The sequence below is a fragment of the Sander lucioperca genome, chromosome 7 (genome assembly GCF_008315115.2).
Source record: "Sander lucioperca isolate FBNREF2018 chromosome 7, SLUC_FBN_1.2, whole genome shotgun sequence".
NCBI classification, from domain to species: domain Eukaryota; kingdom Metazoa; phylum Chordata; class Actinopteri; order Perciformes; family Percidae; genus Sander; species Sander lucioperca.
This window is the reverse complement of record NC_050179.1, coordinates 25,482,721-25,496,659: the sequence shown is the minus strand read 5'-3', so window position 1 is coordinate 25,496,659 and position 13,939 is coordinate 25,482,721. Positions and strand designations below refer to the sequence as shown.

At 42.1% G+C, this 13,939-nt stretch overlaps 1 protein-coding gene across 1 annotated transcript in view; it reads left to right on the top strand.

Annotated features, from left to right (window-relative positions):
- Positions 1-13,939, top strand: part of si:ch211-212o1.2 (uncharacterized protein LOC492735 homolog) — a 56,671-nt gene that overhangs the window by 15,072 nt on the left and 27,660 nt on the right. The window contains exons 2-3 of the mRNA XM_031294813.2: positions 12,768-12,887; positions 13,182-13,273. Of these exons, the coding sequence (XP_031150673.1) occupies positions 12,768-12,887; positions 13,182-13,273 (212 nt within the window). The remainder of the gene's footprint in view (positions 1-12,767; positions 12,888-13,181; positions 13,274-13,939) is intronic.

Here is a 13,939-nt window from a genome sequence, read left to right as displayed (position 1 = left end):
TATGCTTCCTCATCTCATTTTTCTGATTATTCTGACAACACATGAATGCAACACAAATGCCCAAAATTGAAAAAAATGTGTGCGCCGTGATTCGGATCTGCTCCAAAATGCAATGGGTTTATCTTTGGCTTCCATAAAGTTCTATGAAAATTGGGCCAGTAGTTTTTCTGTAGTCCTGCTGACACAAACCAACAAACAAACACACAGACAAACCGAGCTGAAAACATAACCTCCTTGGCGGAGGTAATAAAGAGTACATTTGATTTGCAGAAATTGAGTGAGTTTTCCCTCACAGAGAAGGCTCCATGCTGCAGAGGAGTGACAGTCTCCACCCTGACATCTGACTGACCTGCATTTGTCTGTGTAAGACGTGCTGCTGTGATAACACTGACTTCTCACATGTGACAGTTGACACACACACACACACACACACACAACCTGACCAGACTCCTAGAACTGTGGGACCCAGGGTCATAAAGATCAGAGGTCACAAACCGTGTGTGTGTGTGTGTGTGTGTGTGTGTGTGTGTGTGTGTGTGTGTGTGTGTGTGCGTGCATTCGACCAGAGTGGGCCAGAGACTACTTAAGCAGAGTCAGCAAAATCAGTAGATGAAACTTCTTCATTACTTCATCATGTTTGTGGCCCTTCAAGTAAAGTGCTGACCTGGTACATCTTTACATTGATAAATAACACACTCTTTCTATAAACAATATTTCCATTTTTGGAAATTTTCTACAGACACACACACACACACACACACACACACACACACACACATATGTAAGCTCTCTATCACTAGGCTCGTTCGAGATGAACTGCGCCTCGCCTGTAAAGTGGACAAGAGCAGGCAGCAGCAGCCGGGGACGCAGACAAAAAGCCGCGGTGAAGTCGGACAGTTTTCAGGCCTTCAGGCTGAACAGGAAGTCACATAAACACTCACATCCTGTTAGGTCCGATTCCAATTTAATAAAATGTTATCAGACCCATATATCAGCTCGTACACAAGTCTCCAGTTGTTTTTATTAAGACAGAGTTGCTGTCAAAATGCTCTACATGCGATCTGTTGCTGATATGAATTAACAATACACTGTAGGTGATCCGTAATGTGAACAGATTTAGTCTCTCTGACTTCTAAACATAACTATCAGCCACACAACATGTGTTCTGTACAGAATAAGCCTTTAAATCAGACAAATAGCAGTTAAAATCCCTCCAAATCAAAATCAATAAAAAGTTTATATAAAACGTCATCATGTTGAGTCGATTCTGAACCAATCAGCTGTTAGATCAGCTGAGAGGCCGGCGTTCCCCAGCATGCCCTGGGTCCGCCTGGGTCTTGCAGTCGGTGAAAAGCAACTGCGCTGCCTGCGTCTCAAACCTGCGGCCGCCTTGATCTCGTGAGGTTATCGTTGCCCTGCGTGTGCATGACGTCGGAGCAAGTCGGGATCAAGTCGGACACAAATCTAACCGGCATGCATTGGGCGGCGATCGCCGGTGATCGATTCTGCGCAGACCTGGCTCATCTCGAACGAGCCTATTGTCTCTCCTTCACTCAAGCTCTCTTAGCTGCAACTTACCCACGTTTCTAAATGTTATGTTTTGTTCCCATTCTCTCTCTCCTTTGTCCCTGTAGCTGTCCCTCAGAGCCACAGGCTACAGCTTTAAAAGTTCTCTCTTTCCTCTTCCTGTGGTCAGCAGGTTTAGACATCCAGATTCTTGCAAATATCAAACACGTTGCTGTCTTTACCTACAGATTATTACTGGCACATTCATGAAGAACTGCGATCACACACCTGTGTCATTGCTGTCCTCTTAAACTGTCCGGGTACTAAACGTGAGCACACCTTCAAGTCAGAATCCAGAATTTCCAGTGGCCACGGTTTAACGGCCATTATGACCTGGCTCTAAAGTAGAGGTGCAACGATGAATCGATGAATCGATTAGTTGTCAACTATTAAATTAATCGCCAACTATTTTGATAATCGATTAATCGTTTGAGTCATTTTTTTATTAAAAAAAATAAGATTTCTCTAATTCCAACTTGTTAAATGTGAATATCTTCTAGTTCTCTCCTTTGTGACAGTAAACTGAATATCTTTGAGTTTTGGACAAAACAAGACATTTGAGGACGTCATCTTAGGCTTTGCAAAACACTGATCCACATTTTTCACCATGTTTTGACATTTTTATAGATCAAACAACTAATCGATTAATCGAGAAAATAATAGACTATGAAAATAATCGTTAGTTGCAGCCCTACTCTAAAGTGAGTCACTTTCATTGTCCCGGTTGTGGATGTCAAACATTTATTGAAATCAAAATGTTGCGCTTTATTACTTGAATGCACTTTTTAGTAACTAGTGAGGATTTACCAACGTGTGATTTCAGAAGCTTGGTTTAAATAACTGAGTAGGACCATTTATTTGAAAGGCACAGGTTGTGTTCAAGGGAGATAGTTTACCTAAATAGATGAATATGATCTGTGTGATCTGGTGGCTTGTGGCTCCGAGGTAGAATGGTCTCCCCTCAACCACAAGATTGGCGGTTTAATCCCAGGCTCCTTCAGCCACATTTCAAAGTGTCCCTGAGCAAGACATTGAATGCCAAGTTGCTCCCAGGATGCTGTATGCATAGCTGTCCACTGCTCCTACTACTTAGGATGGGTTAAATGCAGTAATTGAATTTCACTACATTGTGTGTATGTGTAATGTTTTTTTTATGGTTATCTATATTTTTTCCTGTTTTCTGTTGTCCGCACTCATGCAGGCAAAAGTAATCAAGCACAGCACACATACACATGAACAATGTGCATACGTATTGACCAGCACACATGCACTGTACACACTTTACACATACACATACAGTGCATTTATGGCTTTAGGCGAGCCTTCTAGGCAGGATTTTGCTGTTGACCTTGTCGAACGCAAGAGAGGAGCTGTGTGTGTGTGTGTGTGTGTGTGTGTGTGTGTGTGTGTGTGTGTGTGATTATCCTTATGAGGGCCGCAGATGAATATGGTGGTAGCAGAAAGCCCAGGAGATGAGGTGATGGCATAAAGCACACACACTGGCACACAAAGGAACACACACAAGATGGGATCCGTCCATCCTTTTTGTGTCTCCACAGGGGAGGGAGGCTGGAGCAGGGCCTACTTACACTGGCTCTCATGTGGGTTAAAAATGTGCGTGTGTGTTATTGTGTCTAGATGTATGCATCCGTTTGTCTGTGTGTGTGTGTGTGTGTGTGTGTGTGTGTGTGCGCAATTGTGTTGGTATGCCGTTATTGAATCTCATTTGCCACATTCCTCTCTTTGTTGCTGTTGAATCTACATGGTAATGGATTTATTAAGTTTGTCTGGCAGGGTTGTGTGTGAGCAGATGAACATATAGACATACATAGTGTGTGTGTGTGTGTGTGTGTGTGTGTGTGTGTGTCGTTTCTTCATCTGTGGTGTGTGTACTGAGCGTTGATGTTGGTTTTGTGTGTGTGTGTTTGCTTGCGTTGCTGTGTTGTGTACTGTTATTGTGTGTGTGTGTGTGTGTGTGTGTGTGTGTGTGTGTGTTTGTGTCCCAGGTTTTGTGGTCCGCTGAGATCAGATAAAAGGAAAGAGGCCTGTGACTGATCCACTCCTTCTGAACAAGGGAATTCGACCTCCCCCCCCTCTCCCTCTCTCTCTCTGTCTCTCTCTCCCTCACCATGTTTGCGTCTCTCTACCTCTCTCTGTCACCCCATCTTCCCCTGTTACTGTCATTCTCTCTCAGTGTCTCTCTCCCTCATTGCCCGCCGTCTCCCCCTCTTTAATTCTCTTTCTCTCTGAGCATATGACCCACTTTTACCACCCACATCTCTCCCTCCTTTTTTCTCTCCCTCTCACTCTCCCGAGTCCCATCTGAAGACAGCCTACCGAGAGCAAACCAGGGGACACGGAAAGAGAGACAGAGACGAAAAAGAGAAGCAGAGCTGTCTGTGTTCTGTTCATAAATCCTGTATCACCCTCTGTGATGTAGTGCCTAATGTGTTAGCAGTCTTAACATGAGTATGAATAAGTGTTCGTAAACAGTTTCATCACAGAGAAAGACTGTAGGTGATGGAAAGAAGAACAAGCCCAAAAAGGCCTGTCACTCGGCCTTTGAGCCGCTGTCAGGCTCGCTGTTCAAAGTGTGTGACTTTCCTTTTGTCAGAAGCTCTGTAGGTGGTTTCTTCAGAGTGCGAGTGCGGCTGGCTCACTTGTTGTTTGCTGTTTCTGTGTGCTCGTCTTTAGTTTCCTCCCTCGTTGTGTGTATGTGTTCACTTGATTGGTCATAACTGAATCAAAATTTTTTTTCGCCCACTTTAAAATGGGAAAATGTCCTTGTGGTGGAGACATATACAGTAATACAGCAGCACTGACTTTTGAGTGATTACAGTCAGAGACCTAGTAAAGGATCCACCCGCCTCAAGTCAGTTCACCTTCCTCTTTATTTGCAGAATGGAGTTTTGCCTCCTTTTTTTAAAGCTTTTTTATTCATGCAGTCCGACCAGTATCATAATGAATGAACGCAAGCATGAAGGCCAATATGTGCAGGCCGATCTCGCGAACAAGGTACGTATTTACAAATTATGGTTTGGTAGCAACATAGCCTATTAATAACCATAAATGCGGCTAAAACCACAGAGATGGCAGTAGATTTTAGGAAAAAATCCTACTGTCAGACCCATAAATACTTAGGGACTGTGTTGGACGACAAATCGACCTTTGGGTCTCATGTTGATGCGGTTGTGTAAGAAAGCAAACCAGCGCTTGTAGTTTTTTCGTAAGCTTCCGGAACTTTAACGTTGATGTGACTGTTTCATTGTTGTTTCGTTAAATCACTTCTTACTTTCCCCTTTGTAAGTTGGTACGGTTTACTGAACTAAATACTAAAAAAACGACTTCAGGGGATTGTGAAAGTGTGTGGGAACATCGCAGGTACTACTCTGACCAATCTCTCCAATGTATTTTAAAGTGAGAGTTTTTAAGAAGGCAGAGTCAATCTTGGCAGATCATAATCACCCTCTGTCACAGGCGTTTCAGTTGCTCCCGTCTGCCTTCTCAGATGCAGGACTAACGGATCATAAAAAACTCATTTGTTGCTGCTGCTGCTATAGCGTATATACGTGCTCTCAGTGATTAATCCTTACTGTATTATTGTTTTTGTTTTTGTAATGATTGGATGTGTTAGCTGCTGGCTGTATCACAAATTGCCCCTCAGACTACCTTGACCTTCACCTATTTTATTGCACATGTTAAAACAGGTAAGATCTTTGCAAGTGAGTTACTGGTAAAGTTATGTTGTCTGAAGTTCATTCCACACATAATACATCCATAATGTCACATCACTTACATAGCAAGCATTAATAAGTCACACACATTTAATCATGCACGCCAAAACACTTATCACTTCCACTTGTCGCTGGAGCGCCACTGCCAGAGACGCCATGTTAAGGTTGACCTGTGACCAGCCTAAGCATGTTTTTGATAAACATTGCAAATACTTTTAAATACTTATATTCATGGATTTCTATTGCACCAAAGCAAGAAATATGTGTGTGTGCATCAGAAATACATTTGTGAACCTTATTTGTTTGTTTTTTTTATAGGCAGATGTTTCTTTTACATTTCTGTACAACGATAACTATTTCTGTGTGCATTGAAAAATATTTTTGTGTAGGGAGTCATTTATATATAAATCCCAAAATACAATTGTGAATCCTTCTCTGTGCATTCATTCATTATGATACTGAACTGGCCCCATATTTATTATTATTCATTCAGTCACATTATTATTTATCAAAGCATGTGTAGAACAAGTTCTAAATGTGTGTGTGTGTGTGTGTGTGTGTGTGTGTGTGTGTGTGTGTAGGAACTGTCAGTATAAATTGATCAGCACTCGCACAACTTGAACAGTGATAAATCTCACCTGTTCTACATCCATCTGCTCATGCACGTTCAGGCTCATTTACATACAGAAACCTACACAGAATGCCAAATATGGTCAACCACATCCCTTTAAAAGTCCAAGTAGCTTTAGGGCCCCATCTTGCACCCGGCGCAATGCAAAGCAAAGCCCGACGCAAGTGTCTTTGCTAGTTTAAGGCCGACGCAGTTGTCAATTTCCCGTCCAGCGCCCACGTCGTTTAAATAGCAAATGCGCCTACGCCCATTTGTGCGCCCATGGGCGTGCTGGTCTTACAGGGAGGTGTGTTCAGGTGAATTCTTAGCGTATTGCTATCTTGAGGCAGCAGGAAGTGATCGCGCCATTGACCAACAAAAACCTGGTCTAAAGTCAATAGCGCAGCATTTCATTGTTATTTTAACAGCAAATTAGTAAAATGCGCCTAGGTACACGCACAGCGCGCGCACACTATGCTTGTTACACACACACAGGGAAGCGCAGCAGCACACAAACACGCAAAAGATTACAAATAAAAATATTACGGTGCAAATCCACCATCATAATAGCAATGTGCCAAGGTCCAAACGCGCCTGGCTTTTAAAGGGAATGGGAGATGACACTCTGATTGTTTTATTGCATTACGCCCAAAACACACCTATGAATTAATGAAGACACTAAGTACAACCCTTTTGAACCATGCACCCGGCGCACAGACCCTTTTTTCCGGCGTCAAACTAGCAAAAGTGGATTTGGACACGTCTTAAACGCACCTGCGCCGTGTGCTTAGATTGTTAAAATAGGGCCCTTAATGTAGAGTTGTGGACAAAAGTAGCAAAAAATAAAGACGAAAACCATCACAGACAACAAAACTAAGAAAGAGCACCCAGGGAGAAGGCGTGTTGGAAAGTGTCCCAGAATGCACCACGGCAGTGGACTTATTCACATAAGTCTCATTTCACGTGTCCTTGCGTTGTTCCAGGCATTGTTGTGTTTCACATTGTGTTCTACGTTTCCACTACTTCCACCCTGCATGCTTGCCATACAAGTGGTCACGACAAACGAATGTGGCGAGACTGTAAGTGACGTGGCGTGCGCTTGTTGTCAGCACAATAATATACAGTGTAATGTCCAAATATTCCCTAATAACGCTTTGTAGCTGAGAAACCGAGATCACCCCGGTAATAAATAAGAAATATTTATTGCTTGACATTTCCACAAGTGGCTTGTTCAAAGATAAAGATACAACATTGGGACAGATGATTCACTTGATGTAATATGTGTGACAAATAATAGACATTGGGCACAGGACCCCACTTTAATGCAATTTGTGCACATTTTTCAGAACATAAGAAAACAGATAAATCTCTTCTTGCTCCAGTTTGTTGTGTATGAAATGCCAAAACGGAGAGGAAGGAACAGATGTGGTTTCAGATTTAGCCGGCTTAGTGCGGAGAAGGCATAACCCTGCTATTCTTTCTTTTTTTTAAAACATGAATCATCATATGACTCTTCTCACTCTGTCTTATGATTCTTGAACTGCAGATTTTGTCCAAATATTTTCTCATTTGGGAGCAGCAAAGACTGCTAAGTGGTGTTTGTGAAGAGAAGTGTCACTGTGGCTGTCTCACAGAGGCCGAGTTTGATTTTTGTGTCCTATAAAATAACATGGCTTTGAATGACAACAGTGCTGATATGTGATAAATATGTACTTTTGCTCATTGTGTGTATTTTCTTGCATTCTGTCACATCAATCTGGATTTTAATCTTTTGTTTTCTTGTTAGTATAGGTGAAAATTGCTCATACTGCTCATATATTTTAATGCTGTTTAGTCCCTCCCCCTATTTTCTCATTAGCTGACAAACATCAGAGAGAGGTAAAGGGGTCTACTTTCTGTCTCCCCTCTCCATTAGTCTATTAGTATTCAGGATGTGTTGCCTGCCTGCTGCCTGCCACTCATTCCCCAGACAGCGAATCAGCCGGCGTTGATTAATTTCAGCCTATTAGCACCCCTCGTTCCCCTCCCCTGGCTCCGCCCAGGTTAAATCCCTGTGCACACCCGCGTGCACGCTCACAGGCGGGGGGTTCTGCTGGGTGAGCGATGGCAGAGAGTTTGCCAGGGAGCCAGTTGTTGTCAGAACGATATTAATGAGTGTGCTGCTTGGCCCTAAGAGTGTGTGTGTGTGCCAGTGTGCCTGTGTTTACGTGTGTCTAGGTGTACGTCTTCAATTTTGGTGGCCAAGTGAAGGCAGGTCAGGTGTGTGTGTGCTGTAGAATAAGATTTTTGTGTTTGATGAGAGTGTGTGTATGTTCAAACATGCTAGCACACGTCCGTCCGTCTATACATATACATACTTGTAAAGGTAGTTTTTGTGTCTGTTTGTAGCTGTGTGTGATATCCAGCAATGCCATGGCCTGAGGGACAAGGGCTTATGTGTGTGTGTGAAAGTGTGTGTGAGTCTGTGTGAGAGTGTGTGTACGTGCGCTCTGCGGAGGCCTGTCCTAGTTTCTTTCCCCTCACCAGGGAGCCAGAGGATCCAAGGACTGACGCACATCACCTGACAGCCGCCCCACTGCTCCACAGCCCTGCACCACATGCACTGTGTGTTTGTGTGTGTGTGTGTGTGTGTGTGTGTGTGTGTGTGTGTGTGTGTGTGTTTGATGGAGATAGAGTGTCTGAATTTGTGTATGTGTCAGAGGATGTTTGTGTGTGTAATCGAGAGAGATGTGAGAATGTGTTGGGATATCCATCAGTTGGAGCATCAATCTATTTGTGTGAGCACTCACATGTATGTTGTGTGTGTGTGTGTGTGTGTGTGTGTGTGTGTGTGTGTGTGTGGCTGCAGACACAGTGAGGAAGTTGGAGTGAGTGAATTTTGGTGTACTGATCCCTTGAGGTGTGTGTGTGTGTGTGTGTGTGTGTGTGTGTACACCTTGGGGCAGAGTGGAGAAAATGGTGTCACATGAGGCTCGGAAACAATTGAGCTAACTGCGCTCTACTTATCCTTAGTTTGGACTCAGGCTGTGTGAACTGAAAATCCATTACCTGGACGATATGATGTGCAAACACATGAAGTTATTTGTATTTCATTGCCGTCAGTTGTAACTCCTCTCGGCTTGCATTTCTCTGAATTGAGCCCTAAACTAAGTTTAAGTAAGTAAGTGGAAATGAAGTTCCCCTATTTCTGTTGGCGCAGCTCATGGCGAGCACATCATTTTCCAGGAATGCTGCCTACTAACTTTACTGTTGCTTTTGTGTTGAGCAGCCAGCTGCAGTACATCAGCGTGCCACAGTCCCAGAGAAACAATCATTCTATTTTTAAATTGCATTAGCTTCCTTTTACCACTGCAATTACCTTAGACACGTCCTGTAGATGACTTTGAAATTTACCTCAAAATAGATCACTGTACTAATACAATTATGTTTAATGCAAACAGTTCCTTCACTGGAATGCCTCACAGGTTTCATACTGGTCCATACCGTTTTCTTTTTTGGCCATAAAATGATGCAGAGTAGCACTGGTTGTAGAATTAAGGCCTTCTTTAATGTCATGTGAGGAGGGTCCACATTATTCAATGAAAAGACTCAATTTTCCCAGGGATAATGTTAGGAACTGGGGCAATAAGGTTATGAGCAACAAATGAATGTATCATTAATAAATCATAGTTGTTGTACATTTTAAAGCAATAGTTTTGGGAAATACACTTGTTTGCTTTTTTTTTTGTGCCAAGAGTTAGATGAGAAGATTAATACCAACTTCATGTCTGTGTGGTAAATATGATGCTACCGCCAGCTGCTGGTTAGCTTAGCTTAGCTTAGCTTAGCATAAAGACTGGAAACAGGGGGAAAGAGCTAGCCTGGTTCTCACTAATTAACACATTATAACTCATTTGTGAAATCCAGACAAACACTAAGATGTTTGCCAGCCGCGGTGACTTCCTCTCGCGTTGTCGCCTATGTTGCTCGGCAACCAGCAGAGACACCGAGACGTCACTTCTCACAGCCAGGAAATAGTTCCACACTTCAGTCTTTGTTTTTATTAGTGCTGTCAGTTAAATGCGTTATTAACGCAAACCCATTTTAACGGTGTCAATTTTTTTATCACGAGATCAACGTTCTTTTTGGCCTAGCAAACTTTGTAGTTTTTTCACATGCTGTTAAGCTAGTAACATTAGAAAAACTACAACACCACACCGGATCTAGCTAGACCGGAAACAAAACAACCGGCACGCCGCACACAGTTTGGGCTTGCGAGCCGGCCAAAAAGTAGTAGGCTAACGTTACGTTTTGAGTGGATGGCGAGCATGAGACGCCGAAATGGACGCCAATAAGATTCTGAGTGGAAAGTTCACTTTTAAAAAGTTGCCAAATGGTTCCATTGACAAGACCAAAGTGATCTGTGTGTTTTTGTCGTTGTGAACTGAGCTATCGTCGCAGCACGTCCAGTCTGAAATACCGCTTGATGGCCAAGCGCACAGCTGATGCCAATTCTCCGCCCCCTCGTCAAAGCCAGGCGACAAAAGCACAAAGCAAGTCGATCCACTTTTCCATGTTGATAAGAGCATTAAAATGAGAAAAAAATAATGGGACAAAAAGAAATCTAGGGACATTTAGAATAGATACAAATGTGCGATTAATTGCGAGTTAACTATGACATTAATGCGATTAATCGCAATTAAATATTTAAATCGTTTGACAGCACTAGTTTATACACTTCGATGTAAAACACAAAATGTTTGGATTTGTTGGATTTGAATTGCCCCCAGGGAATAAATAAAGTTATTTGAATTGAATGGAAATGAAACAAATTGCAGCGTCTTATTTAGGGATCTTTTGGGGATTGTTGTAGTTACTTTTGTAGTAAAGAGCTTGGTTACCTGTTTCTCTCCGTTTCCAGTCTTTAGTGATTATACTACCAGGTGTAGGGCACCATAGCACCCAAAATAAGTCTTAAACAAAAATACCTCATCATTTGCCTTGTCCAACTACAATCAGTAGCGGAAACAATAGTTTTTCGAAACATCTTTGAGTCAAACTCATTGAGAAGCTGAACTTCAATCCACACTTAAATTAGCCGTCTGTCTCTTCGCAACTTTGATACCATCTATCTTTAGAAGGTGAAGGGTCACATTTGATGACCCGCAAAATATACATAATCACACATATTTTAAATCTCCCAAGACCACTTCAATCCTTACCTTATGAGAGGCTGATGGCATATTCATAGTCACACAGGTCTATAGGCGCACACATTCGCAGGCCTGTGTGCTTTATTTAAAAAATAAAAAAAAACTGTCATGAATTTCTTATAGGCTGTTAATGCTGTGTGATCCGTTCGGATCTGAACACATTAAAGTTTTAAAAGCCCATTTGACTGGCAAAGACCGAAGGATTAGGAATAGGGCGACGGAGACGGGGTGATGATAGACAAAGAGCAAAAGAAAGTGAAATAGGAATAGAACAGTGGTGGTTTATATTTGTACGTTTTAAAGTTTATTTCTGTAAGTGGGTGAGATCACATTTCCTGCTTGGCCTGCAAAGAAAATTAAATAAAGGGACAATTCAAAGAAATGTGAGATTAGATGAGTTATAGTGTGTGTGTGTGTGTGTGTGTGTGTGTGTGTGTGTGTGTGTGTGTGTGTGTGTGTGTGTGTGTGTGTGTGTGTGTGTTTCAATAATTCAGTATCTTTAATCTGCAGGGGTGTGTGGCTGAAGGGTTTTGAGTTTGACTCTCCCATCTCTCTCTCATATTGCTGACCTGCGACTTTAGACTATGAGTAGTTTGAGTTAGTCCCTCTCCCTCTGTCCTTTTAGTTAATACTGCTGACCTATGAGTTTGGCCTTGTCCCTGCAGAGGCCTACATCCCACCTGAAAGTGTGTGTGTGTGTGTGTGTGTGTGTGTGTGTGTGTGTGCTGCGTCAGCGATGGTGTTTCACATATGAGAGGTCTTGACCCCACACTCTGGAGTACACTTGTCTTCATCTGACTGATTACATATTAACACCCAGGACACACACACACACACACACACACACACACACACACACACACACACACACACACACACACACACAGAGTCATTGTGGTGGTATGGTCCTTTGACCCTGGGTAAGCAGTGAGTTGTTCTCCCAGTGAGTGCAGGGACCTCACCCAGTTCATTAATGCAACACCTCAAAGCCGAACCCCCTCAACTTCTTACCGTTTCCACTCTCGTCTACAGCCTCCTCTCCTCGATAATAACCAATGCACAGTACTCGGTGGTCAGTTGTAACTATGTACATTTACTCAAGTACTGTAAATTTGAGGTACTTGTACTTTACTTGAGTCTTTTCTTTTCATGCCACTTTCTACTTCTACTCCGCTACATTTTAGAGAGAAATATTGTACATTTTACTCCACTACATTCAACTGGCAGCTTTAGTTACTGGTTACTTTACAAATTAAGATTTTTGCACACAAAGCCCATGTAGTTTATAAAATATGTGTTATTATAAATGCAACTACCCAACAATATACAGGCTACAAGTCCAGCTGAAATGATTAGCCGATTAAACACTGAGTTGATTGACAGAACTGTTTAGATTGTTTCCAGTTTCTAAAATGTGAGGATTTGTCTGCATTGAGTACTTTTACTTTTAGTACATTTTCCTGATTATACTTATATAATTGAGTAACATTTTCAATGCAGGACCTTTACTTGTAACAGAGTATTTTTTACAGTGTGGTATTAGTACTTTTGATCTGAACATTTCTTCCACCACTGACAGTACCCAACAATACAATTAGTATTTTGATGATGCTGAGATAAATAAAATGCGTTTTTCTTCCCGTTTGTGTCCTTGTCCTTCTTCAGGGAAGCGGCTCCAGGAGTGGGTGTGTGTGATTCTCTGCTTTTTCCTTTTCATCATCAACTTCTCCTTCCTCCTCCTGCACTTCTCCGCCGTTCACATCTACAAGATCATCCTCGGCATCGGTGAGCTGGCAGCCAGAGAGACTTTTTATCGGAGAGAAATTACCAAGCTAAGATCAAGCTTTTCCTCTGTAAAGATATCACTTTAAAACAACCTATCACAGTTACCACAAGACAGTGTTTTTATATATTTTTCTAAATAAACCAGTGCAGTCCTAAATCATTGTTCCAGTCCACATGAGGTTTTTGTAACACTTTTGTAAAAATATTGTTTTGCTGTTTGCTTGCACATCTCATAACAACAAAACCGTATGTTATTCCTCTTTTCTTGTGTCTCTTCCTGTGTTCGTGTGCCAGTCCTGGGAATAGTGACGGCAGACTTTGCATCGGGGATGGTACACTGGGGGGCGGATACCTGGGGATCTGTGGACATCCCTGTTATTGGCAAGGTGAGCACACACACACACACACACACACACACACACACACACACACACACATATATACATATATATACACACACAGCCTAACTGCCTAGGCTTCATTAAACAGCTTCTAGTCATTTGTCATCAGTTAGCTTCTGTACTGTTAATAAAGCCTCCTTTTCCTCACTTTCCCCTGAAATCATTATTCCCCCACAACTGAACTGGCACATTTGATAACGGCCCTCTAAATGAGGTACACATTTTCGGGGCAATGTGACAAATATTGTTGTGTTGGTGCAGTCTAAATCTCTTTTTTTATTTATTTTTTTTAACTTTTGTTTGTTGCATTTTGCCTGTATCCCACTGTATAGAAGATGACGTTGTGTTGACAAACTTCTATCTGACATCCTTGGATCAGTATTATTTTACTACACATATCCTTGTCAATTACAGACAGTGCTTTCCCTGGGTTTGTGGAAGACTTAGGTGCACATATCTAGCGAGGCGTTAGGGGTCCTCCCTCAAGAAAATGTTCCGTTTTTCAATAAAATAATAATGCTTTTTCACATCATTTTGGACCATCAGTATATCTTTTTATAAAACGTTGGAAAAGCTAGAGCAGATAATAAATAAAAAACACTCAAAAAGCTTGAAGACCAGTCCACTGGGGACCAACGATAATCACTAGAT